General features: G+C 48.6%; 9 protein-coding genes and 1 non-coding gene across 10 annotated transcripts; 6 read left to right on the forward strand and 4 right to left on the reverse strand.

Moving 5' to 3' along the window:
• Positions 1 to 598: 598 nt before the first annotated feature.
• Positions 599 to 5,088, forward strand: EURHEDRAFT_516707 (putative RSC complex subunit (Sth1); the record flags this gene model as incomplete). The annotated part of the gene is made up of 4 exons (XM_040786504.1): positions 599 to 691; positions 825 to 1,023; positions 1,110 to 4,837; positions 4,891 to 5,088. The coding sequence occupies 4 exons, from the start codon at positions 599 to 601 to the stop codon at positions 5,086 to 5,088; spliced, it is 4,218 nt and encodes a 1,405-aa protein (XP_040637117.1).
• Positions 5,089 to 5,654: 566 nt separating this feature from the next.
• Positions 5,655 to 5,768, reverse strand: EURHEDRAFT_t109. Its single transcript has one exon. It is a non-coding gene; the product is annotated as a tRNA-Leu (tRNA).
• Positions 5,769 to 6,682: 914 nt separating this feature from the next.
• yop1 (putative membrane biogenesis protein (Yop1)) lies at positions 6,683 to 8,301 on the forward strand. The gene is made up of 6 exons (XM_040777776.1): positions 6,683 to 6,983; positions 7,090 to 7,296; positions 7,360 to 7,368; positions 7,563 to 7,626; positions 7,680 to 7,737; positions 7,788 to 8,301. Exons 1-6 carry the CDS (start codon positions 6,930 to 6,932, stop codon positions 7,903 to 7,905), a joined length of 510 nt encoding a protein of 169 aa, XP_040637118.1. The 5' UTR covers positions 6,683 to 6,929; the 3' UTR covers positions 7,906 to 8,301.
• On the reverse strand, positions 8,277 to 9,454 carry EURHEDRAFT_414234 (autophagy-related protein 101). The gene is made up of 3 exons (XM_040782370.1): positions 9,210 to 9,454; positions 8,786 to 9,148; positions 8,277 to 8,730 (listed from the first exon to the last, which is right to left on the reverse strand). Exons 1-3 carry the CDS (start codon positions 9,286 to 9,288, stop codon positions 8,537 to 8,539), a joined length of 636 nt encoding a protein of 211 aa, XP_040637119.1. The 5' UTR covers positions 9,289 to 9,454; the 3' UTR covers positions 8,277 to 8,536.
• Positions 9,455 to 11,362: 1,908 nt separating this feature from the next.
• Positions 11,363 to 12,099, reverse strand: EURHEDRAFT_414237 (uncharacterized protein). Its single transcript, XM_040782371.1, has 3 exons — positions 11,899 to 12,099; positions 11,708 to 11,847; positions 11,363 to 11,649 (listed from the first exon to the last, which is right to left on the reverse strand). Exons 1-3 carry the CDS (start codon positions 12,032 to 12,034, stop codon positions 11,389 to 11,391), a joined length of 537 nt encoding a protein of 178 aa, XP_040637120.1. The 5' UTR covers positions 12,035 to 12,099; the 3' UTR covers positions 11,363 to 11,388.
• A 389-nt stretch (positions 12,100 to 12,488) lies between these two features.
• EURHEDRAFT_524627 (peroxisomal biogenesis factor 3) lies at positions 12,489 to 14,586 on the forward strand. Its single transcript, XM_040786932.1, has 4 exons — positions 12,489 to 12,937; positions 13,009 to 13,397; positions 13,454 to 13,850; positions 13,900 to 14,586. Exons 1-4 carry the CDS (start codon positions 12,780 to 12,782, stop codon positions 14,558 to 14,560), a joined length of 1,605 nt encoding a protein of 534 aa, XP_040637121.1. The 5' UTR covers positions 12,489 to 12,779; the 3' UTR covers positions 14,561 to 14,586.
• A 1,013-nt stretch (positions 14,587 to 15,599) lies between these two features.
• Positions 15,600 to 17,978, forward strand: EURHEDRAFT_414239 (putative MFS transporter). Its single transcript, XM_040782372.1, has 10 exons — positions 15,600 to 15,936; positions 16,040 to 16,190; positions 16,246 to 16,406; positions 16,464 to 16,556; positions 16,622 to 16,651; positions 16,703 to 17,059; positions 17,112 to 17,165; positions 17,218 to 17,265; positions 17,315 to 17,632; positions 17,682 to 17,978. Exons 1-10 carry the CDS (start codon positions 15,924 to 15,926, stop codon positions 17,924 to 17,926), a joined length of 1,470 nt encoding a protein of 489 aa, XP_040637122.1. The 5' UTR covers positions 15,600 to 15,923; the 3' UTR covers positions 17,927 to 17,978.
• A 559-nt stretch (positions 17,979 to 18,537) lies between these two features.
• Positions 18,538 to 19,293, forward strand: EURHEDRAFT_147297 (uncharacterized protein). Its single transcript, XM_040777777.1, has 4 exons — positions 18,538 to 18,591; positions 18,661 to 18,734; positions 18,822 to 18,834; positions 18,912 to 19,293. Exons 2-4 carry the CDS (start codon positions 18,672 to 18,674, stop codon positions 19,235 to 19,237), a joined length of 402 nt encoding a protein of 133 aa, XP_040637123.1. The 5' UTR covers positions 18,538 to 18,591; positions 18,661 to 18,671; the 3' UTR covers positions 19,238 to 19,293.
• A 194-nt stretch (positions 19,294 to 19,487) lies between these two features.
• On the forward strand, positions 19,488 to 21,211 carry EURHEDRAFT_504076 (DNA-directed RNA polymerase I subunit RPA49). Its single transcript, XM_040785806.1, has 3 exons — positions 19,488 to 19,649; positions 19,704 to 20,035; positions 20,081 to 21,211. Exons 1-3 carry the CDS (start codon positions 19,502 to 19,504, stop codon positions 21,101 to 21,103), a joined length of 1,503 nt encoding a protein of 500 aa, XP_040637124.1. The 5' UTR covers positions 19,488 to 19,501; the 3' UTR covers positions 21,104 to 21,211.
• On the reverse strand, positions 21,202 to 23,642 carry hemA (5-aminolevulinic acid synthase HemA). Its single transcript, XM_040782373.1, has 2 exons — positions 23,171 to 23,642; positions 21,202 to 23,115 (listed from the first exon to the last, which is right to left on the reverse strand). Exons 1-2 carry the CDS (start codon positions 23,526 to 23,528, stop codon positions 21,560 to 21,562), a joined length of 1,914 nt encoding a protein of 637 aa, XP_040637125.1. The 5' UTR covers positions 23,529 to 23,642; the 3' UTR covers positions 21,202 to 21,559.
• Between the last annotated feature and the right edge of the window lie 459 nt (positions 23,643 to 24,101).

Consider the following 24,101-nt stretch of genomic DNA (forward strand, 5'->3'; position numbering starts at 1 on the left):
ACCACGACACCAGCAGCAGCAGCAACAGTTACAGGTCGCGAACAGCCCAGTCCGTCCCTCCTCCATCTCCATCCATCCATCCATCGTCGTTTTTTCTACCATTTCCATTCCATCCCCATCCCCCCCTCCCCCCGTATATATTTTTTCCCCCTCTCTCTCTCTCTTTCCACGCGCCTTGTGCTTCCGGCAAATCCCCACTGGGCTTACTCCCCAGTCGCCATCGCGCTTTCCCTCCCCTCTCAATTCCCTCTTTTCTCCTTACCCGCGGTCTCTCAACCCATCCCCGACCGAGTGCATTTCGCAACCATCACTCATTCCACATATCGCCAAGGAATCTGATATACGTTGTGATCCACACAAAGGAACCTTTTCCTCCGTCCAAGTCAATAGTTTTGACGCGCCTTTTTTTTAAACACTAGGCGCGGCCTTGATTCTGTTGCTTTTCGCGGCCTTTTTTAATTTTTTATTTTTTGGGGCCCTTCACGTGTTTTCTTATTGACAGCAGTTGCTCCATCGCATTCACGTATAGCCTTGTCTGCCATCCCAACGTGTCTACGTCGCTTATGAACACCGTAAAAACGCGTTAAATAATCAAAACATGGCGTCTCTCCAGTCAACGCCAAATATGGCGACTGGGAATATGGGTTTGCCACCAAATTTGACCCAGGCAACTGTCCAAGAAACCATCAAGGTAACGTGTTTTTTTCTTTTTTTTTTTTTACCGCCCCTTGTCTCTAGCCATGCCATGTAGATTTCTCCCATTCTGTCCCCGTCACCTTCTGCCACTAGTCATTGCAATGGAATCTGTCTAACATCTACTTTAGAAGTTCAAGCAGATGCAAGAACAAGGCGTGCGCCCTGACGATCCTGAATACCTGAAGGCTCATAACTTTCTCTCAGCCGTTCAACGACAGCAGGTATTCCACAGACAACGGTACGCGCAACAACAGCAACAGCTCCAAGTGCAACAACGTCAGCAACAGCTGAATGGTGCGACTCCAGATGCAGTTGCGAACGGCCACGGTAAGGAGGCCTCTACAAACCGTGTTATTTGTCGCATAACAAAGACGATATCGGGACTTGGCAACTGACTGACGGTGGTAACGTAGGTCGAAATGGCTCCGTTTCCTCTACCGGTGCATCTCAGGATGCCTCAACACCAACAGGCGCACAGTCGCAGCCTTCTGGACAGACCTCATCTGCCCAGAATGCGCCTGCTACCAGCGGTAGCTTCTCCGCGGAACAGTTAGCAACACTCAGAAACCAGATCTTGGCGTTCAAGATGCTGTCGAAGAACCTCGCGATTCCTCCCCGTGTTCAACAACAATTATTCGCGTCAAAGAAACCGCAAACACCTGCACCCGCCGATAACGTCTCGGCCGCCGAGTCCGTTCTTGACGGTGTAGCGCAAGGCAAAACAAGCCAATCCGCTGAAAGTGTGGAGCCTGCACCGCCGGCAAGGGAATACTACGACAGTTTCCAGTCGCCATACGATTCATTAGCGAAGTCTATCACCTATGGAGACCATGCTTCTCGCGCAAACCGTGCGCGCGTTCCGGCTTTGTTGCCTGCTGGTCTGGATCTAGAGCAAGTGCGCGAGGACAGGGAAACGGCGCTGTACAACAAGATCAATGCGCGGAAAGCAGAACTGGCAGAACTCCCTGCCAACCTCGGTGTCTGGGATACGAGTCGTAGCGACGCGCCGACGGGTGACGATTCGCTGAAGCTGAAGGCATTGATTGAGTACAAGATGCTCAACCTATTACCCAAGCAAAGGCTCTTCCGCAAACAGATCCAGAACGAGATGTTCCATTATGACAACTTAGGCATGACCGCCAATCGCTCCAGCCACCGCCGTATGAAGAAACAGTCTCTGCGCGAAGCTAGGATCACTGAGAAATTGGAGAAGCAGCAACGCGATGCTCGTGAAACTAGGGAGAAGAAGAAGCAGTACGACCATCTGCAGGCTATCCTCAACCATGGTATCGAACTTCAAAACGCTGCTCAACAGCAACGCAATCGCATGCATAAATTGGGTCGCATGATGCTGCAACACCACCAGCACATGGAGCGCGAGGAGCAGAAGCGTGTGGAGCGGACTGCCAAGCAGCGTCTGCAGGCTTTGAAGGCTAACGATGAAGAGACTTACTTGAAACTCTTGGGACAAGCTAAGGATTCGCGTATTTCGCATCTGCTCAGGCAGACGGACAACTTCCTAAAGCAGCTCGCCGACTCGGTCCGTGAACAACAGCGTAGTCAAGCCGAACGATATGGCGAGGATGAGCAACAATTCTATGAAGAGGAAGAGGAAGAAATTATTACCGGCGAGGATGACGACGAAGGTGGCGACAAGAAAAAGATTGACTACTACGCTGTGGCACACCGTATCCGCGAAGAGGTCACTGATCAGCCTAAGATTCTCATCGGTGGCACCCTGAAGGAGTACCAGATGCGTGGTTTGCAGTGGATGATTTCACTTTACAACAACAACCTGAACGGTATCTTGGCTGACGAAATGGGTCTCGGAAAGACCATTCAAACCATAAGTTTGATTACCTATGTCATTGAGAAGAAGCGTAACAACGGTCCCTTCTTGGTCATTGTCCCGCTCAGTACTCTGACAAACTGGAATTTGGAGTTCGAAAAGTGGGCACCTGCTGTTTCTAGGGTCGTGTATAAGGGACCTCCAAATGCACGAAAACAGCAACAGCAGCAGATTCGCTATGGCAACTTCCAGGTTCTTCTGACCACCTACGAGTACATTATTAAGGACCGGCCAGTTCTGAGCAAAATCAAGTGGACTCACATGATTGTCGACGAAGGTCACCGTATGAAGAACACACAGTCGAAATTGAGCAGTACTCTTTCGACATACTACAGCTGTCGATACCGTCTGATTTTGACCGGTACTCCATTGCAGAACAATCTTCCTGAACTTTGGGCTCTGCTGAACTTCGTCTTGCCCAACATTTTCAAGTCGGTTAAGTCGTTCGATGAGTGGTTCAACACACCGTTTGCCAACACCGGAAGTCAAGATCGCATGGAGTTGAGTGAAGAAGAGCAGCTGCTCGTTATTCGTCGTCTCCACAAGGTTCTGCGGCCGTTCCTGCTCAGGCGTCTCAAGAAGGATGTTGAGAAGGACTTGCCTGAGAAGCAGGAGCGTGTCATCAAGTGTCGTTTCTCTGCATTGCAAGCCAAGCTGTATAGACAACTTGTAACTCACAATAAGATGGTCGTCAGTGATGGAAAGGGTGGAAAGACTGGCATGCGTGGTCTCAGCAACATGCTGATGCAGTTGCGGAAGCTCTGCAATCATCCTTTCGTTTTCGAGCCTGTGGAGGACCAAATGAATCCCGCGAGAACCTCCAACGACCTTCTTTGGCGAACCGCAGGTAAATTCGAACTTCTGGACAGGATCCTTCCAAAATTCCGGGCGACTGGCCATCGTGTCTTGATGTTCTTCCAGATGACACAGATCATGAACATTATGGAGGATTTCCTGCGGCTTCGGGGGTTGAAGTACCTTCGTCTCGATGGTGCCACCAAGTCGGACGACCGTTCCGACCTCTTGAAGCTGTTCAATGATCCCAATTCGGAGTACTTCTGTTTCCTGCTTTCGACGCGCGCTGGTGGCCTGGGTCTCAACCTTCAGGCCGCTGATACGGTTGTCATTTTCGATTCGGACTGGAACCCTCACCAGGATTTGCAGGCTCAGGATCGTGCGCATCGTATCGGTCAAAAGAACGAGGTCCGTATCCTGCGGTTGATCAGCTCCAACTCTGTTGAAGAAAAGATCCTGGAGCGTGCGCAGTTCAAGCTCGACATGGACGGCAAGGTCATCCAGGCCGGTAAATTCGATAATAAGTCCACCAACGAGGAACGTGATGCTCTACTGCGGACCCTGCTGGAGACTGCCGAAGCTGCGGATCAAATTGGCGACCACGATGAAATGGATGACGATGACTTAAACGACATTATGGCGCGTTCCGCTGAAGAGCTGGTCACTTTCCAGGCTATTGACAAAGACCGGGCGGATAACGACGTCTATGGTCCCGGTAAGATACCTCGTTTGATGGCCGAGGATGAACTGCCCGAACTCTACATGGCCGAAGACAACCCCGTCACGGAAGAGGTTGAAGCTGAAGTGGCTGGTCGTGGCGCTCGTGAGCGCAAGTCTACCCGGTACGACGATGGTCTTACCGAAGAGCAATGGCTCATGGCTGTGGATGCCGATGACGATAGCATTGAAGATGCCATTGCTCGTAAGGAGGCAAGAGTTGAGCGTCGCCGGTCGAACAAGGATAAGCGGACGCGTAAGGGACAGCCCGTGGAATCGTCCCCAGAACCATCTCGAGATGGCTCCGAAACTCCTCAACCGAAAAAGCGTGGCCGCAGAGGACCAGCGCCCAAGCGTAAGGCGGAAGAACAAATAGAAGAAACGCCACAGCCCAAGCGCAAGAGGGGTCGGCAGGCGAAGCCTGTGGAGACGTTGAGCAGCACGGATCGAGCTGCGTTGCAGGATATCACCAACAATGTCTACCAGTCTCTGATGGAGATGGAGCAGGAGTTACCGGCCGAAGACTCTGATAGCGAAGATGGTCCTGTTACCCGCGCTGTTATTGATCCGTTCATGAAGCCACCTCCGAAGTCGCAATATCCTGACTACTACATGATCATCCAGAACCCGATTGCTATGGAGATGATTCGAAAGAAAATCAACCGCGAGGAGTACCAGAGCTCCAAGGCTTTCTATGACGATATCCGGTTGATGTGCCAGAATGCTCGGACCTACAACGAGGACGGCAGTCTCTTGTTCCAAGATGCTAATGACATTGAAGTAGGTTCCCTTCCCCCCCCTTCTATATATGAATGGTACTGACAAGGCAATAGACCAAATGTGCTTCTGAACTGAAGAAGCAGACCGAGAATTACCCTCAATTCGCCAACTTTGACGGCCCGGGAGCCATTGAGGGCGCCGGCAAACTTCCAGATGGGCCATTCGCCGCTGCTACTCCTGGGCAACCGAAGTTGAAGCTTACCTTCAACAATGTTGGTGCCAACGGGGCCGCTGAATTTGGCGAAGAGTAAGATCGGTTTATCTTCCTTCTCGTCTCTTTCTTTATATGTATCTTTAGTCACCTTTTACAATTTTTTTTTTTGTCTTATTTTTACGTGTATCTCATCCGGAAGGCGTTCCAGTGGTTTCAATTGGTGATGGAAATGATGGTTGATGGCGCAATGCTCTGTTTATCAACGAGCGAGTTCTTTCTTTTCTATGGAAAGAAATAAAGGGTATAAAAATAGTCTGACCGCGAGTGTATTTTCACTTCTCACTTCTGATTTGTCTTTTTGAGATCTACCTCTTCACTATCTTATCTAAGAGGATATTGTTAGTTTGATCCGAACTTGACCTACGACTTGGTCTTTTGGTGACTGTTAATTAAGAATCAATTGATTGTGATTTGATCTATTTTTTCATGGTAGATAATAGGAACTCCGGCCTCGCTGTATACCTCTGGTCTGTACGGAATGTTTTGCATGCTCATACGGGAACTGTCCCCCTTTCCATGATTCCAATATGAACCATGGTTCCACTTCTCTGATTGGGTTGGTCTATCTCGGAGCATAAAAACAAAGGGAAGGGGAAAAAATTTTGACAAGAGTGGGATTCGAACCCACGCCCCCTGTCGGAGATCAGGAAACTTCAGAAGAAGTTGTCTGTTAAGGTAACCTTAACCTGACGCCTTGGACCGCTCGGCCATCTTGCCTTGGATGGTTTAGTTTTCTGGTTTTGTGTTTATTGTTCGAATATAAAATACAAGTCAGTGGTAGTCTTGTTCACCATTTTTCAGGCGTTAGTTGAATATAAGATTATGTATTCTTTTGACTGAGTAAATTGGAGGCGAAGTACTGATGGATATCCTGTATTTCATGTTCCCATTCTTCATGATGCCCTGACTCTTTCGTGTATCCGCGTGTTCCATCGATATATATAGCGATGGCCAGTGGTGATGCAGTCGTACGAAATACGGCACAGCCAAAAGGATGATGTAAGGCAGATTTAAATTACTCTAGAGCCCCTTTAAAACAGCTGGGAAAGGGCAGACCAGCTCGAGCACAGAAGACAGCGCACACTGCCTTTAATGCAATTAGAAAGTAGACAAGTGATCAATCACCCACTAATCTGTGAGGGGTATGTTCTTGTACAAGTGCACCCAGCTACGCCGTACCTGTACGCTCAGTTGCACACCAAAGGTGATACAGATAATTGCCGACACAACCACAAACGGAACATCGGATTGGTCTTTTACCAAGATGTCCGTACTTTTGGTACTTGTGCACATGGACGGCTGCATATTCGGCGCTCACCAATCGGCAATATGACTGGCCGAGCAGATACATCACTATCTCCTCTCTTTACCCTGCCCTCCTGAGTGATAGTTCGGTGTGCGCAATTTCTACGCTATATGGTGCACGGAGTAAGCCAGGCCTTGGGAGACATTTACCCGTACATGCGGAAGCACGGTTGCATCTGGACTCAGTGTTTTGATTGGTTTAGTACCGGACACGAACGAACTCGAAGCATTGAGCAGAGAGCGGTATACCCGCCGAGGCCAGGTCTGACCCAGCGGGCGGTCGATTGGAGTTCGGGATTCTGTGAAATAGGGGAAAGTAGTAGTACTCCGTAGCCTTATGCCTGGTCTGGTCTCATACAAGGCAGATTCAAAAAGAGGGCAATACGCCCGCCTTCCGACGTCATAACTCATCACGTGACAAACCGCACCGTCATCTCTAACGCCAGCTTTCAGCTACCGACCTCTCTCTTCCTCACCAACTTTTCTATCGCTCTCGATTCATTATCCACCTGTTTACTTTTAAATTCAACGCACTCTATTGCTTTCTGCTAGGTACCATCCTATTCTTCCACAATGGCCACTTTCCAGGACCGTGCCCAGCACATGGTTGCTCAGCTCGACAAGGAGGTAAGATTTGTGTGCTCGTTTTTGAGAGCGTCTTCGATGGCCTGCCACTACGCAGACACTAGGGAGACATTTAGATAGATGATGTTAATTAAAACTACGATCGCAGCTCTCCAAGTACCCCATCCTTAACAACCTGGAGCGCCAGACCAATGTCCCCAAGGTGTATGCGATCCTGGGTCTTGTCGGCGTCTACTTCTTCCTCGTCTTTTTTAACATCGCTGGCGAGTTCCTCGTCAACTTCGCGGGTTTCCTTATCCCCGGTTACTACTCTATTAACGCCCTGTTCACGCCTGGTACTCGGGATGACACTCAGGTAAGTTTTCTTATCATTCTGTGCGGCGATCAAGTCGGCTGACATGGTTTTTTTGCGACATAGTGGTTGACGGTATGTGATTTTATACACTTAATTTATCTATGCACGAATTTTACAAAGCGATTGATAGTGAATGGATTATTTATCCGTCGCTGTCGGGGAAGCCCACCATGGTATTTGTCGGGAACCACGGGCGGCTTTTCTCCCACCCATTTTCACGTGACCCCATTCCCGTTGCAGAACCCGACTGATTATATGACCTGCAGTACTGGGTTGTCTACGCTCTCCTGACTGTTGTTGAGAGTGCCATCAGCGCTGCTTACTGGTTCCGTAAGTTTGCTACATATTGAAACCGAAAGTGCCACGACTGACCCGTTATCTAGCCTTCTACTATATCTTCAAGTTCGTCCTTGTCCTCTGGATGTCTCTTCCTCAGACCAAGTAAGTTGCTACATCTCAGGAACCTATCGCGATGGTCTAACATGTTGTAGCGGTGCCCAAATCGTCTTCCACTCCTTCCTCCAGCCTGTTCTCGGCCGCTTCTTCAACAACGGTTCGACCTCGGCCAACCTCCGTGCTCAGGCCGAGGCCGCTGCTAAGTCTCAGTAAACGTGATCGCCCGGAGAATATATTCGCCGTCTGGATCTAGATGTTCATGGCCGGTTCTCGTTCAGCCATGAACCAAGTCGATGATCTATGTCCAAAGGCCCGTGGTAACGAATTGATTGACCGCTAGATTTGGTTATGAAGGAATGAAGGGTAGAAGAAGAAAAACACGGAGGTGTAGTGAGAAAGAAGGGGAATAGAGAGATATGATGGTTTCGCTACGTTTGCGTGTTTTATTTTACCATATCTTGAATCTCGGGAATGGTACATGCGTTGAGTTGTTATGCTATCATATGCGTTGAATTCTATTATTGATGCAAAAACTTTCACTGTTGGTTTTTATATCCTGCGATTTCATCAATAAAATATGATATCTGAACGTCTTATTTTCAAAGGTTATATTAAAGTAAGATATATTGTACAGTTCCCTAGAAATCCTTACAAAACCGCGAAACTCCGCAACACCAACGCAGCACAAAAGCAATATTCAGTCACCAACATATGATGCATAGTAAGATGTAAGGGTATCGTAGCCCGATATAGTCGCCAACCGACGATGCTGTATGCCGTATGTAAATGCATGCATGTATGAGCCGGCCGCTCGAACAAAACTTCAATCCGTCAGTCCCTCGCATCAATATAACCCAATACCGATGCGATTTTGCCAACTCTCGCTCCGCGGATTCAGCACGATGCGATATGGGAACGGATTTGATTCGCTGGTCGTGATGGGCGGGATATGATCTTTATCCCTGTTGACGACGGCGAGGATCTTGAAGGCTGCTTTCTGGAGCATGTTCTCCATGGCTTTGCGAACTTTTGCGCGTTCTGCCTTTTATCAGCCCCGAACATATCACATCAACCAGGTGAGGGAAGCGCATACCAGACTCCGTCCTCGGCGTAGCAATAGTAACATCCAACGTCCAAATCTCCCAACAAACCTCCTCCTCCCCCTTTCCTGTCATCCCCGCCAACCCCCCAAACCACATCCCGGGCCTCCTTCGCTTCTTCTCATAGAATTCGACGGCTATCCGACCGCGCACGCCGCCACTCCCACCATCGAGCACATTATTGCTGCCCGCAGCGACGGAAGAAAGGTGTTGGCGAACGAGCGAGGAGACGCGGGTGTCGATGAGAGTTTCGAGGTCGACGTCGCTAATGGCGGGGAGGGTGAAATCGAGGACGTCGAAGGTGGTGGGACGGATGGAAGGGAAGTATCGGTGGAAGAAGATTAAGTTCAGGATGCCTTTTCTATATTAGTATATGTATATATTTAATCTTTAGATAGATGGGATAGGAAGGAATACCCTTTAATACATCTCTCACGGTCGTGGAGTCTGCGAAAATCTCCAGAAAATACTCTGGAGGGGTTCTGCGGGGCTCCATTTGGCTAGAACTCTGGGGAAGGTCTTCGGGTATGTAATGGTTCGGGTTGTATTAGTATGAGGTAGATTAATAACGACCCAGTTTCGGCTGTAGAATACGGCCAGCTGGGCCGTATGAACTGGAGAAAAAAAGTACCGTAGAAGTTCGAGTGAGTGAATGGTTTGAGGGATGTTGGATAAGCGATAATGTGACGCCAGGAATGGGGATGGAATGTGCCAGGGGTTAGTCATCACTAGTCAGCTGATAAGGATGCATGACTATTGGTTTTATGTACGGAGTAGTTAATTACTCAGACTATTTTTTGATATTAGGGGGTTTTAGTAGTGGGATTTCTGTCCTACCACTAATCAGGGAGGTGTACTACGCTATCTCGGCCGCGATTAGTTCGTAGAGCTGGTCAGAGCACGGAGAACAGAACATGCAATCAAGCAAGTTGATACTTCACTAAAAAGCATTGAGCTATGTCGAAACGACTAGCTGCACCCTTATCTGGATAAGCGATTGACGGCCGAGTATAAATTAGCGCATAGTCCACTAGACCACTATGTCGGCCTTTGATTTCATGTTCTATATCGTAGCCATATAGTGCATGCCTCCCACAAAGAAAGCACAAGCCAGAAGTTATTGATACAGAATAAATATCATCTGCTCCTTGCCCTGACTTCTCGCTTCCCAGCAGAACGTTTTCATAGAAAAAGTAACCAAAGCCGCTCTGGTCCTGCGGGATCCAATGGGACTATCCAGAATCTACTGCATAAACTAGGCTTCCTAAGTCTTCTCCTATAGCGAAACCCAGTCGACCATTCAATATGACCGAGCCAGCCTTATTACGAGGTGCTCCGGGCTGTATTATTGGGTTTAACACAGCTGCACTGTGCTGATATTCAAGGGTCTGTCTCATGCAAAAAAAGGTTGCCAACCATCTTATAGTTTTTTGGGGACAATTTTCCCCGGGATCTTTTTCCTAAAATTCCTTGATACTTGATAGTTTATTCTAGTTTTTCGCTGGGAGCAAACAGTTCCATTATAAGACTACGTGTAACAGACCCGTTGAGCCAAACTAGCAAATTCCTCTTGAGCTTGAAAACTGTCACGCAGATTTTTGGAGAGCTGCCGCTCTATCTCCCATAATTTGTCCGTTTTCACATATAGTCCCTTGTCCAAATCTGTATCCTTCAAAGAAGCATTGTCAGTGATGGTGGTTGTTCATCTTTTGATAGCCCTATGGACTTTGGAATCTCGGCCATTTGTGCGGTAGCCTTGCCATAAACAGTGACACAAAGTGTCTCAATTTGCAATATCTCTCGAGAGACAGTCGAATCGAGGTGATAGGATGGATTGGGCAGAGAGGAAAGCAGAATCACCGAGAGGGAATTGCATTTCAGGAAACACATTATGAATGCTAGAGTGAGGAAGTGGTCAGCTAAGAAGAGTGGAGGAGAAGCAGGAAGATTAATTGGGAGGGAAACAAGTGCGAAATTTAGGTAGGGATAGGATATCTCTTACCCTACCATATTGTAAGGAAAGGTGCATAGAGCTCATTGCTCTCTCTTTGGGAATATCCTCATAATAGGCATGTATTCCATCTTGAAGTGTCCATGGAGTGAACCCGATAAAATTGTATAGCTGCTTCTATGCTCTTAGTGCTCCGAATCAGAATTTTTGTCTTTGATTGTCAGCATTAAGCACTTAACACTCTTCGTGGCTACAGACCACATGAATGGAAGAGAATAGGATGGAGTATGAACTGAAGATACGTTCGATAAGAGTGGTTCATAGTTTTGACTAACCTCAAGTATTGTACCTAGGCCTTCCATAATACCAATTTTTTTGCTCTACTGCCACCGTTGAGATAAAACTATACACATTCTGTGTAGGCTCGTGAGGTAAGGGGATGTGAAGAATCTAAGGTGGTTTCACCCAGATGGAAAAGTGACATACTACTACCATCACAGTTGCAAGTAAACCATCCACTATTTATTGAACCTAACTAGCTTAGAGCAATTATTTAAAATGTATCATCGTGCAAATCCGATGTGAATAAAGCAATGCTATACCGGCATAAGCGAATTCTCAGGGTTGCGTATTCGAGATTATGAATTAGTTCCGAACCGTCTTGGTCAATCGGCGAAAGGGCTTCAACATCGAGCTATAGTCAATCAGTGACAAGTAACATGAAAAAGTTGTATGGTGTTGATATGGGCGATACCTTCCCAACCCATGGAGCATATTCTTATTAAACTCACTAGGCTCTTTTTCCCTTTTCTTTTCGGCCTTAGCCTCAATTTCTTCAGGTGCATGTTTGTTAGAATCATCAACTCTCTCGTCAATGATTTTACACCAAGGACTTTCATAAGGCGGCTGTTGAGTCTGCTTAGGACCATGGCCAATAGTAGTCTAAGGCTAAGAGATCACTTGCCTCCGCCCATCCACCAATGCAGTTACATTCCTGAGAATGCTTGAACTCTTTTTCTTCCACATGTGAGCCGTGTTTGAAGAAGGCTTTTTTGCTGCCGTACTGCTCTTCCGGTTTAACCGTCTCGTGATATCTAATGGCAACTATATATATGATCAGCTCGTGTTGCGGTAGATCACTGAAGGTGGTCTTACACTTGATTTCTGACGTTGGCTGGGTCAAGTCGGGATTAGTAGTCCAAAGAGGGTTATTGAAAAGGCTTTCATAATCCGTAGATTTTTCTTGGATGTGTTTCTCAGACGGGGAAACGGTTTCTTGGGCACTTGTCATCTTGAACGCGGAACTGGAGACTGACTTCTGAAGAGTGAGATTTGAAATTTAAGGTGTGATATAATGGAAATATTCGGAATAATATAGCAGTAGAAGTAAACTATTTATGTACGAGTGTAGCCTAGAGGATGATGATGTGAAGACTCGCATACATCGGATTCCAAATAGGAAATGCACTATCACCCGCCACCACCGCCACACCTGCCAATCCAGACACCCAACCTGACAGTTCAACTGACAGGACAAAAGGCTATCCACGTAGCTAAAGTGTCAAGAACTGTAAAAAGTAACCGGCATGTCATATCGAGCTATTCCAATGCTGTTTGGAGGGTATTGACTCCTTTACGAACTGATCGCAAACATCGGACGTATCACGTGCTGTCGTTTGGGCATGTGAGATCCGGTCTTACAGCCCATGCAGGATGAAATATCTTGATAGGATAGAAACCTTTAGATTTGCTTTATCTCTACATATAGCAACTCGTATAGCGCCGTGCCATCCCACATAAACCGCAAGCAGTCCCAGTGTCAGCGGTCATATCTTCCACCTGCCACACCGTTTATCATTAACCGAGGCCGGCCGCGTCCCAGAGATTCCCGACCGCTATCGACCTCCGTTCCTGTCAACCCCCAATCCTAGCTATCTTTTAAACCTATGAGCACAATACGATGAACGAATGAAGATATCCTGAAGCGAATTTTACTCCCTCTCCATTCTAATATAATTCTCAAAGCTTAATACAACATGATCGGTGCGACGAGGCGCTGGTTCCGCCGCAATCGCAAAGGCCTCGCAATTGGTGCTGGCGTCATCGGAGCTGGCTACCTCGCGGGACAATACGTGTTGACCAAGATCTCAGAAGCGCGTGAGCGCATGAGTAGCGATAGAATTGCTCGAGAGAAGTTAGTTGATCGAAACCGCTATCATGAAAGCAAATGATCGCGTACGGAAGAGCTGACAAGCCGAATTATAGTTTGCGACGACGCTTCGAACAGAACCAGAACGATTGCACATATACCGTTCTTGCACTCTTGCCTACTGCGACGGAGGATATCCTCGAGGCTCTACCGGTGGAGGAATTGACAAAGGAATTGCAGAGGAAACGGGCGGAGCGGTTAGCTCGGTTGAACGCTGGGGAGGCCACGGGGTCGGATCTGAGCTCGGTGTCGCCCAGCTTGCCCGATGATGATCGTCGGAGCTTGGCTAGTGAAGGATTTACTCATGCTAGCCAAGCGGGAGAGGCTCCCGGTGAAGGTGATAGACAGCCGCAGCAACAGCCGGAGCAACAAGAACAGCAGCAGTTACCGCCGCCGCGGGTGAAACGGAATAAGACCCAGCTCTGGAATGAAGTGAAGATAACCTGTATGTTGTGCTCGTTGAAACTGTAAATTGGCAATGGTTGGTACTGACGGAAGCAGCTGTTACCAGGGCATTTACTCTTATCTACACCCTGTCCCTTTTGACCATCTTTACTCGGATCCAACTCAATTTGCTTGGCCGTCGGAACTACCTGTCGAGTGTGATCTCTTTGGCAACACCTCCTGCGAACACATCTACAATCCGCCTTGAGGACCATGACGATGACGACCCTACGCAGACCCTAGGAAACGATTATGAAACCAACAGACGGTATCTTGCTTTCAGCTGGTGGCTTCTTCATAAGGGTTGGAAACAGTTGATGGACCGGGTACAAGCTGCTGTTTCGGAGACATTTGGTCCTTTGAACCCCCGGGAAGACATTTCGGTATCCAAGTTGTCGGAATTGACGGTCCAGATTCGCATGAAGATTGAAGGTAGCACGGAGGAGGAGCGAAGGCATGTTTGACGGCCCCTTTCGAAACTGTCTTGTACTAACTGCGTGCAGATCTCATAAATGGCTGTCGTATCTGTTGCCGCCACGTGAGGAGGAAGATAGTCTCCTGGTAGAATCCGGCGTGCTTGAAGTAACTTCTGCGGCATCACCCCAGACAGCATCCACGCTAAGACACCTCCTGGATGAGACGGCGGACCTGATCGAGTCTCCCACATTTGGCCACGTTCTGACTCTGTTGAACAACGAAGGATTTGCAACTCTGATTGAGCGAAAGTGTGCCAACGACGCGTTCAAGTCCTCGTTGGCCCCAGACACTTCTTCCCAGCCGTTGCACTCGACGACGACGATTGCAGAGCGCAAGACGAAACTTGCTAATGTGTTGGCAGTGCTGGCACGTCAGGCACATGTGATTGGCAATGGGGCCAATCCCCCGAATGAGTATTTGACAGCCATGGACCAGGGTGCTCGGGAATTGGAAGCTTTCGCGGCAGTGATTTACAGTTCGAACTTTGATCTCGAAGTGCCGGGATCCGGGCCAAAGATCAAGACTGAGTCATTAATGACTGATCAGGAAGAGGAAGACACCACCTCACTCACACCACCCACGGCAGATGCAGGATCAACTGTCGTGGTAGGAGGAACCGATTCGGCTTCGGAATTCGAGAAGGCCTGGGGGAAAGCCGTGGAAGACGACGAAAAGTCAATGAGTTGATCCAGGGAAAGATCGAGAAGAGGAACAAAAAAAAAAAAAAAAAAAAAAAAAAGACATCCGTTCCACAGTATGGCAAATGATTGCACGTGGTACAAGTTGTCCGAGATTCTGCGTGTTATACAACATCTTTTTTTTCTTCTTTTCTTTGTCTTCTGTCAGCCCCTCACATACATTCCCCTTTGGGATACTTGTCCACATTTTTGTTTTCTGTTAGTTGCGATATGAACCTCATGGGCGTCTGTAAGGTAATACTATTTTATTTTCATCACATCTTTCTTCCAATCATAGAGCGTCCAGTGATCTCATCTCAGCATTCCTCGAAGCTTGACTGTCGCGTGTGCGTGTAACAGGGACCAGGACAGTAAGCAATGATAGCGTGGTTCGTATTCTTTGTTTCTTCTGTACGATGTCGGAAGCCGTATCTGCGAGTTGTTGTCTTTGATATTCGGTGGAGAGGAGATTGCCAATAATATCGGAGAGAAATATCAAGAGTCCAGATGGACCCACGGGTGGCGGAGATCCTCCGGGTTCGTCGGTCAAGCTGAAAGTTTGACCTGAGCTTCACTGAATATTGGAATTTTGCATAACGCTGATATTGTGCATTTTTGATAACATCCGTCCTGTAGGAATAAAGTACTGAGAACAGAGTATCCTATATTCAATTATCCAAGCATATGACTCTACTGTACTGTATTTAATGTAAATACCACGGTGCACAATACGACCCCAAGCACTGGAACTGCGGAGAAGCCTAACCGGGAATGTGTGATTGGCCGCTTAATCGTTTCTCGAGGACTACAAATCATAGTTACAAAACGAGAGCATAGAGATTATTCTTTTATGGATGATAAGAATATGCATACATTCCAGGAATGACCGACTATGTATTACAGATTATTCCCTGTATCCACGCCTTTCGCGCAAGGGCCGAGATCGCTGGCGGATAGACTCTCTGGCGCCCTCGGATCTGCATCGTTGCTCCTTTTTCGCTCTGATTTGCCTGGGATTTGGCCTCGGGTCTTTTTAGCTGCTTGCCCCTCTTTGGTTGATTTGATTTGGTTTGGTTCTATTTGCCTTTCTCTTTCAGCTTGATCCTCTTTTCATCTTCAATTTCACCTTTGTCTTCTCCTCTCTTTCTCTCTCTCTCTACACGCCTGCACGCCTACACGCTTACACTCCTATTCATCTTTCTAGGCGTCCTTTTGCTGTACTACGGTCCTGCGCCAATGTCTTGTCCCTAAGCAAACTCTTTGAATTGCACCCTCCCCCGGTCAATCCTTTGCCCTGCATTGTCGCACAAGCATTGTCAAATCGAATTCCGCCATAATATACTCCTGTGTATATATATATATCGTCACCAACAATGGGCGCTACAGGTTCGTGTTCCAGTGTCACCATTTTTCACACTTCCACTTGTTCCTATTTCACCAATGCCTCGAATGTCTTCGTTGACATGCGGTCGTCGCGTGCCCATTATAGATCCCGAGGACAAAGGCGAAAGCCAGATCCAGATGTCTTCGCCGGACCTCCCTCCACTGACGACTACGACGGAGCGCAAGCTCATGGCAAAGGTCGACTGGCATGTTGTTCCGTGTTTATGTGTGATGTACCTGTTGGCGTTTTTGGATCGGTATGCCTCGTCGATACTAAGCGCTATCTTGCGCGCGTCCTCTGACTTTGCGCAGTGTCAATATCAGTAATGCGGCGGTTCTCGGACTCAAGGAAGACCTGGGTATCTTACATGGGACCAAATACAACACCGCGTTGACCATTTTCTTCGTTCCGTATATTATTTTCGAGATTCCGTCCAATCTCCTGCTCAAGAAATTGAAACCGCATGTTTGGTGTGCGTCTCTGTTCTTTCCCCCTGGCGTTGTGTAACGCGGCTAACTCACGGACGCAGTATCGCTATGTATGTTTGGTTTTGGCATCGTTATGCTTTGCCAGGGTTTTGTGCAGAATTGGGGTGGTCTGATGACTACTCGCTGGTTCCTGGGTACGAACTCACTCCTGGCACCTGATTGCAATATGGCATATACTGATATTTTTGCGCGATGATAGGAATGTTCGAAACCGGCCTCTTCCCCGGATGTACGTGACTCTTTCCTCTACGAATCTCGGATACGAACTAAAGGCAGACAGGCTTCTATCTGATGGGGATGTGGTATAAGCGCAGCGAAGCTCAAAAGCGATTCAGCTTTTTCTTCAGCTCCACGACTCTGGCTGGTGCGTTTGGTGGTGTTCTCGCGGCTGGAATTGGAGAGATGGACGGGATCCGTGGGATCGCGGGTTGGCGGTGGGTTTTCATCATTGAGGGTATTCTCACGGCTGTCGTTGGGTTGGTTTGCTTCTTTGTCGTCCCTGGTTTCCCGGAAGAGGTCAAGTGGCTCAACGAAGAGGAGCGGGAGTTCCTTCGTGCGAAGCTGGCTCAGGATGTTGGAAAGGCCAACCATGACGCAAAATTGGGCTGGCGCGATGTCTTGGATGTATTCAAGGACTGTGAGTCGTGTTTCATTGCTTTTGATTCTTTCAGAAAATTGACCGGTGGCAGACAAGATAATCATTGGCGGTTGGATGTACTTTGGTCAGGTTGTCACAGCCTACGGTAAGGCAAATCCCATACACTTTCCACCAGAAGATGTTCTAACAACCAGCAGGATATGCGTACTTTGCGCCAACTATTATCCAGACCTATGGTTATAGCAGTGAGTCCAACTGTTCTTGGCTGCATCGGAATGAATCTAATCCCACCAGGTATCAAAACGAATTTGTACTCAATTCCACCATGGGCAGTCGCATTCGTCTTTTCTATGATAGTCGCATATCTCTCCGATAAGGTGAAGCATCGGTATGCTTTCACGGTAGTTCCGATGCTCATTGCAATCGCAGGATATGGCATTCTGCTGAATATCCATGGGCAAGATCAAAAGAATACCCAGTATGGCGCTCTCTTCTTGGTCACCAGTGGTTGTTACAGCGCAATGCCAGTCATTGTGTGTTGGTTCACAATGAATCTGGGAGGGCATCGACGACGTGGTATAGGATCTGCATGGCAGATTGGGTTTGGAAACAGTGAGTCTCCTCCCTTGTGTCACTGGTAAAAAGCTAACTGGCAAATAAGTCGGCGGAATTATATCCACCTACTCTTTCTTGGAGAAAGATGCCCCCCTCTACCGACCAGGGTATATCATCAGTTTATCCTTCCTTTGCTTCTCTGCTGCCCTCTGCACGTGTTACTTTGCCGCCTGCTGGTGGGATAATCGCAGGCGTGACCGTGCCCTGGCAAATGGCACCGCACCTGTGCCAACCGAGGAAGAAGTGGCTTACATGGGCGATATGGCGCCCAACTACCGCTACCTCTACTAACGGATATCATGATATCGTGGTTTCTCTTTTATCTTATCTCTTTTCCTTTATTTTTTATTTTTATTTTATTTTATTTTTTTTTTTTAATTTTACATCCCGTTCCCGTTTCGCATGTGCATATTGATGGATAGGGCTAGGGCTATAAAAGCTCTGAATCCGCATGAAGATATGGAAAAGCACAGATGATTTTGGACATAGGTTATCTGGTAATTTACGTCATTTTTAATACGACATGAGTTTAATGTTTCTGGAAATTTGATCCCAGCCCTGTAGAGTACTTCATACCTCTGTACGGAGTACAATGCATTATTCAGCTCGTAGATGTGGTATAAACAAGAAATTTAACAGCACTGATTCAATTATATTCTACTATTAGCAACAAATTGCTTTCTACTTTGGAGTACTTTCTAGTCCTCCTGCCATATCAAAGTGACGTCTACTACATTGTACCGCGGAATACAATACTGCCCCATCACGCTGACTAATATTAGCTCTCGGTAAACGCAACAGTGCACGGATGACAGTCGAGCCAATCATATACCCCACAGCACTAGCGAGCCCTTAGCGGCAGTCTGTGCTGACTCAGCCATGGCGCACACAAAGAGCTCCGCCGCGGCTCTTCCTGGATCTTTCTTACAACCATCTTCTTTCATCCTCGTCGAAGTGTGAGTTCTCCTCTGTGTCCTAATAGCTTGGCTAGTCTTGGTTGAGTAGATGCTAACATAGTTTAACAGTTTCTACGAAGATGAGAGCCAAGTGGAGAAAGAAGCGCGTTCGTCGTTTAAAGAGAAAGAGAAGAAAGATGAGGGCGAGATCGTGAGTTGCCCTCGAGTTACTCAAAACGAATACAACGGGTCTAACAAATAAACAGGAAGTAAACGACTCGTCCCTTTCCATCTCAGTCTCTCGTGTGATCGCTCCACGTTGAATGCTAAACATGACAACCGCGACGCTTAATGACCTCATGATCGTTTTTCGTTGATAGCCGCTCCATCGGATAGCCTGTCCGGACTGTCTCTTCTGACGAGTCGAAAACCAGAGTCCGCCGTTCAACTTGTCTCCCTCTATCTCCAGCCTCTAGGCTCGATAAACGGTTTCGATTTCTTTGCCGGGCAATGTCTATTCGGGGTGGCAATTGTGTGTTTGGTGGGGTTGGAGGGATCCTTTGCTACTGATCCTGGGAGTGTTTGCATGGGAACTGGTCAATTCCTGCTCGATTCAAGTTATTTCACCTACCGGCCTACTGTTGCAGCTGGGGTGCTAGAGCTATGGAGAGGTCATTTCGATCTAAAAGAACTACCAAAAATATGACATGGTGACATGACAATCTGTTTATTCTGCCAATTATCGTAGTTGTAACTCAATTGTGGCCATGCCAATGACTATCTTTCATTCTGTAGTGCTGGGGTTACCGCGAATACTTCATTGTGCGTTATCTTCACCTTCACTGGTTTCGTCATCCCCACTTTTCTTGCTGCTCTCCGCCTTTTTCTGCCAAGCCCGAATTTCCGACTTTTCAATTTTTTCTACTATTTCCAAATTCAATTCTACCATTATTATCTCAACATAAAAAAGATGCCTTCAGACAAAATCGACAAGAAGCGCAAGCGGCACTCAGAACGCCATGAGCGTCCCAGCAAAAAACCTGCTCTCGAACTGCAGGATCTGCCTCCGCTATCCGCCAGCTTGGTCGAGGACAATAGCGAGTTGGCTCCTGTCATTGGTATATGTCTCAATTGAATTAGAAAAGAAAAACCTGCTAACAAGAAATACATAGTGACAACCCCCGGTGTCAGCCAACCCCGAAACATCAACCTCCAACCGTACCTCAAGCCGCGCGCAAACACTTCCTCTACCTCTTCCTCCACGCGCAACAAGGGAATCGTCTCGTCTGAGATTCTACTACAGTCGTCTGAGCACCCCAAGCTTGACTTTGTAGGACGGGAAGCGAATGATGATGCGGACTCGCAGTTGAAGCATTATATTGCGGTGGTTGACCCGGAGAAGAAGACATGGCAGTTTGTCGAGGCGCGCAAGGTTACCTTGCGGGGTGCTGTGAGGAAGATGAAGCCTCTTGAGGATGAGGAGAGTAGCGAGGACGAAGAGATGGTATGTCCTCCTTATTTTACTGATATGCAGTTGCTAACCGTTTAGCATACAATGCGCGCCCAAAAAACCGCCCTCACTCACGCTTTCGGTACAAAACAATCCAAGAAAGTCGTCCAGTCCATGGCCGAAAACGCCCAACTCTCCAATGCCCCAGCTGGCGCTGTCAACGCCGCCGAAAATGCCCTCCTCTCGTCCATGCCTGCCGACTCCGCTACGGATATAGCTTCCAAGACCGCTGCCGTGCAGGCGCAGGTGCAGGCTGCGAAGCCTCTTCCTCAGGCGAATTTGGCTGCTACGCATCCCGCGGATGTGTATCCGGTGGAAGTCCTAGTTCCGAATGGCTCCTCGACGCTGCGGCAATTGCCCGGTATCAAGGAGTGGACGGAGACAGTGAGTTCCGGGCTCGCAGTTACAACGACCTCGCGCTACGTATCGCGGCGCGTCGAGGCAGTCGTCAAATCGGGAAACACTACACAAATCCAAATCCTCCGCTTCATTCTCCTTCTTCTCGAATTCGTCCGCTCCTTCCGTCCCGGCGGCCGCGACGCAGGACCCGGAAGTAAACGTCTCCCACCCCGCGATGACCTTCGCCGCGTTCTCTCCTCCTCCACAGGCTCCATCTCTGCAAAGAACACCCCTCAGTCCGCACCTACATCCACAGAGAACACCCTCCCCGACCCCGTCATTGACGCGATCCGCCGCCGCTTCGTCCCGCAGGGCTCACACCTCTCCAAAAACGACATCACCCTGCTGCACACAACCGTCTGCGCTTTGTCGCTGCACATCCCACCCCAACCAGCCAAGGACGGCGGCTCCAGCGCGCAGGGTGGGAATTCGGCCAACGAACTTGCTACAGACCCGTCAGATCTGCGCGACGATCTTAGACTGGATAATACAGTTATCACGCAGTACTTCCGCGAATTGGGATGTCGGGTTGATAAACCGCGCGAGACGGAGTTTGCCAAGTGGGGTATTAAGGGTGGGAAGGCTGAGGCTGCTGCGAGACGTGTAGCTAGGTTGAAGGTTCCCGTGGAATTTCCGAAGGTTAGTCGTGGTGGGAGAAAGTAATTTCTTCCTTGGAACTTCCTGTGTTGTATTTTTGCTTTTTTTTTTTCTCCCGGTCGGTCAACCAGCCGGTCAGCCAGTCAGGAGAAGGTTTTGCATGCGTTTTTTTTTTGTTTGTTTTTGTTGTTGTTGTTGTTGTTGTTGTACAGTGTGCTATTTTACCGAGTATAGATTGTTACGCAACAGATGGAGTACAGTACTGAATGCTCATGTGATCGTCGTTCTAGAGTGCAGGATGAATAATGTGATGGTTGTATTTCAAAGCGTACTCGTACTCGTACGATGTACAAAATGAGCGTATTTAATTGTGAAATATACTAGTAACTAATTTGAAAACGCATGCATATGCATATGTATGTATCTAGCCCGAGTTCAGTTTAGCCCATTTCAGTTAAACTGTACCCTTCAACGAGCTGAAAAAAAAACAAAAAAAAAAGGCAGCAATACCAATCGAAGCACTCACGGCCGGATCCATGCAGAAGCAAGAGTACCGGTTTGCATCCGAACCATGGACGCAGCCGCAGTCGCAAAATTGCGTTCTACAGCCGCTTCTAGATCCTGGTTTTCATTCGGCTGCAACCCCAGCTGGGAATCGTTCCAGATGGGTGTGTTCTCAGCCTCAGCAGCTTCAACGCCCACGCCGACAAATCCGCCAGCTTCCTTCCAGTCGCTAGTGCGTTTGATACCCAGATCGTTCCAGACAGACTGGATCGCGGCCACGAGATGGTCGCGGTGTTCCTTGACGTGGCCAGGGGTAGGGGTGATGCGGAGACGTTCCTCACCGCGGGGCACGGTCGGGTAGTTGATGGCTTGCACGTAGATGCCATGTTCCTCGAGGAGTTTGTCGGAGGCCTGCTTGGCAACTTCGGCGTCGCCGACGAGCAGGGGGATGATGTGTGATGGATTGGGGATCACAGGAATGTCCAGTGCCTTGAGGGTTTCCTTAACGGCACGCGTGTGAAGTTGTTGCAGGACACGGTCACCGTTGTGGCGGCCTTGGTACTGGATGGCCGTGTTGGCACCGGCCATGGTCGCAGGTGGCAGCGAGGTCGTGAAGATGAATCCCGGGGCGAGGGAGCGAATCGTGTCGACCAGTGCCGCGGATCCGGCAATGTAACCTCCCACACACCCGTATGCCTTACCCAGCGTACCGGTTATGATGTCCACACGGTCCATGATAGTACCCTTGGTGCTGTGAGGGTTGGGCGTATCCTGCGAAGCGTAGGCCTCGTAGTCAAGATGCTCTGCAACACCAGCACCGTGAGGACCGTACATGCCAACGGCATGCACCTCATCCAAGAAGGTAATGGCGCCGTACTTATCCGCCAGATCCTGGATCTTTTTGATGGGGGCTATCGATCCGCACATACTGTAGACAGACTCAAAAGCGATGATTTTGGGGACATTCAAGGGCAAAGAAGCCAGCTTGGCCTCCAGATCAACCAGGTCATTATGCTTGAAGACCATCTTCTTCGCGCCAGAGTGACGAATACCCTGAATCATAGACGCATGGTTCAGACTATCCGACAAGATCACACAGTCGGGCATTTTGCTTCCCAGCGTTGCAAGCGTGGCATCGTTAGCCACAAAGCACGAACTGAACACTAGCGCAGCCTCCTTGCCATGCAACTTGGCCAACGTGTTCTCCAACGCCACTGCATGCTGGTTGTGTCCGGAGATATTACGGGTACCACCAGCACCCGCACCATACATGTCCAGCGTCTCGTGCATCGTCGCGAGGACCTCGGGGTTGCGTCCCATACCGAGATAGTCATTGGAGCACCACACTGTCACCCGCTCTTCAGTGGAGGCCGTGTGGGCGCGCGGGAACTCATGGGCAAGACGGTTGATGTTGTTAAAATACCGATACGACTTGTCCTTGTGCTTCTTCTCCAATTCGCCATTGTAAAAGCTATTGTAGTCAAATCGCTTGTTCTCGGGGGCCTGGGGACAAGGGCCGGCCATTACGGGCGCAACCCCCAACGGGGTCTTTTTAATCTGAGATAAATTGGGGACTAATTTGTCAGCGCATTCAATTTAAATGCAGCATATTTAAAAAAACAATCATACCATGCCCCTTCTTGTATGTCTCCGATTGGAGACTAGCCCCATTTCCAGCAGTAGTGTGTAACGCCTGTCGTTCACGGAGATGCTTTTTCTCGCTGATTCCGTGTCCGGCGGAGCCGAGTCCCGCCACACCAGCCGCGCACGATGTGAACCGCTTGGTGCCAGACATACGGGCACTCTGGACAGCCAACGCCTTGCTCATGACTGGGCAGCGACGACCCAGGATCTGGAGGTTGGACATGGTGCCTCCGCCAGGACTGGTGCTGGGACGGGTGGCTGTTGCGAGTGAGCGTAGGGCGGAGGGCGAGGTGCGCTTGAGGAATGGGCACATGGCCCGGGATTGCTGGAGAAGGGACTCCATGGCAATTCAAAAGTGTATAAACTGGATAACAAAAACGAACAAAAAGAGAGTGAATTGAACAAGTGTACGAAAGATGAGAGATATATAAGAGAGATGAAAGACCGAGCAAGACTCGGCATCTGCAAAGTCGTCCGACACTAATCCCGATGAGATAAGCTGAGTCGGCGCGGCTGTTCGGCTGACGATCGACCCCGCTCTGATTGGCCGCGGTTATGTAAAGTGACTGATACTACATTCCACACCAGATGCCGGCAAGATCGCGGTAATTGCCAGTAATATTACACTCCGCATAGTATGTGTGGGGATCGTTACGGTGAGAACATCCAGCATAGGTACTTCAGCACAAATGAAATTATTATGTAGTCATACACACGGAACAAGTATAGACGCACACACACACACTAATGCAAGAACACACACACACACACAGAAGAATCGAAAAGAAGTAAGGAAATCCGCAGCGTCTGTCTATGCTTGCCAGTTTAGCCTTTTCATTCTAACATCATATCCTCATCTTCCCCGATCCATATACTTGTAGAAACCATCAAAAACCATGAAAAAAAGAGTAGTAAT

Source organism: Aspergillus ruber (genome assembly GCF_000600275.1).
Source record: "Aspergillus ruber CBS 135680 unplaced genomic scaffold scaffold00021, whole genome shotgun sequence".
Lineage (NCBI taxonomy): Eukaryota > Fungi > Ascomycota > Eurotiomycetes > Eurotiales > Aspergillaceae > Aspergillus > Aspergillus ruber.

Excerpts from the sequence above, each read along its gene's own strand:
- hemA (XM_040782373.1), bottom strand. The coding sequence starts at position 23,528 with ATGGAGTCCCTTCTCCAGCAATCCCGGGCCATGTGCCCATTCCTCAAG. Across the intron at positions 23,116-23,170 it reads GACATACAAGAAGGGGCATG|TCCCCAATTTATCTCAGATT; the intron begins GTATGATTGTTT and ends CTGACAAATTAG.
- EURHEDRAFT_414239 (XM_040782372.1), top strand. Across the intron at positions 17,166-17,217 it reads TCAGGTTGTCACAGCCTACG|GATATGCGTACTTTGCGCCA; the intron begins GTAAGGCAAATC and ends AACAACCAGCAG. Across the intron at positions 17,633-17,681 it reads GCAGATTGGGTTTGGAAACA|TCGGCGGAATTATATCCACC; the intron begins GTGAGTCTCCTC and ends CTGGCAAATAAG.
- EURHEDRAFT_414237 (XM_040782371.1), bottom strand. The coding sequence starts at position 12,034 with ATGACAAGTGCCCAAGAAACCGTTTCCCCGTCTGAGAAACACATCCAA. Across the intron at positions 11,848-11,898 it reads GCCAACGTCAGAAATCAAGT|TTGCCATTAGATATCACGAG; the intron begins GTAAGACCACCT and ends TCATATATATAG. Across the intron at positions 11,650-11,707 it reads GCATTGGTGGATGGGCGGAG|CCGCCTTATGAAAGTCCTTG; the intron begins GCAAGTGATCTC and ends CAGACTCAACAG.
- EURHEDRAFT_414234 (XM_040782370.1), bottom strand. The coding sequence starts at position 9,288 with ATGGAGCCCCGCAGAACCCCTCCAGAGTATTTTCTGGAGATTTTCGCA. Across the intron at positions 9,149-9,209 it reads CGTGAGAGATGTATTAAAGG|GCATCCTGAACTTAATCTTC; the intron begins GTATTCCTTCCT and ends AATATAGAAAAG. Across the intron at positions 8,731-8,785 it reads TACGCCGAGGACGGAGTCTG|AACGCGCAAAAGTTCGCAAA; the intron begins GTATGCGCTTCC and ends GATAAAAGGCAG.
- EURHEDRAFT_504076 (XM_040785806.1), top strand. The coding sequence starts at position 19,502 with ATGCCTTCAGACAAAATCGACAAGAAGCGCAAGCGGCACTCAGAACGC. Across the intron at positions 19,650-19,703 it reads CGAGTTGGCTCCTGTCATTG|TGACAACCCCCGGTGTCAGC; the intron begins GTATATGTCTCA and ends AGAAATACATAG. Across the intron at positions 20,036-20,080 it reads GTAGCGAGGACGAAGAGATG|CATACAATGCGCGCCCAAAA; the intron begins GTATGTCCTCCT and ends CTAACCGTTTAG.
- yop1 (XM_040777776.1), top strand. The coding sequence starts at position 6,930 with ATGGCCACTTTCCAGGACCGTGCCCAGCACATGGTTGCTCAGCTCGAC. Across the intron at positions 7,627-7,679 it reads CAGCGCTGCTTACTGGTTCC|CCTTCTACTATATCTTCAAG; the intron begins GTAAGTTTGCTA and ends CCCGTTATCTAG. Across the intron at positions 7,738-7,787 it reads ATGTCTCTTCCTCAGACCAA|CGGTGCCCAAATCGTCTTCC; the intron begins GTAAGTTGCTAC and ends AACATGTTGTAG.
- EURHEDRAFT_524627 (XM_040786932.1), top strand. The coding sequence starts at position 12,780 with ATGATCGGTGCGACGAGGCGCTGGTTCCGCCGCAATCGCAAAGGCCTC. Across the intron at positions 12,938-13,008 it reads GATAGAATTGCTCGAGAGAA|TTTGCGACGACGCTTCGAAC; the intron begins GTTAGTTGATCG and ends GCCGAATTATAG. Across the intron at positions 13,398-13,453 it reads GAATGAAGTGAAGATAACCT|CTGTTACCAGGGCATTTACT; the intron begins GTATGTTGTGCT and ends TGACGGAAGCAG.
- EURHEDRAFT_147297 (XM_040777777.1), top strand. The coding sequence starts at position 18,672 with ATGAGAGCCAAGTGGAGAAAGAAGCGCGTTCGTCGTTTAAAGAGAAAG.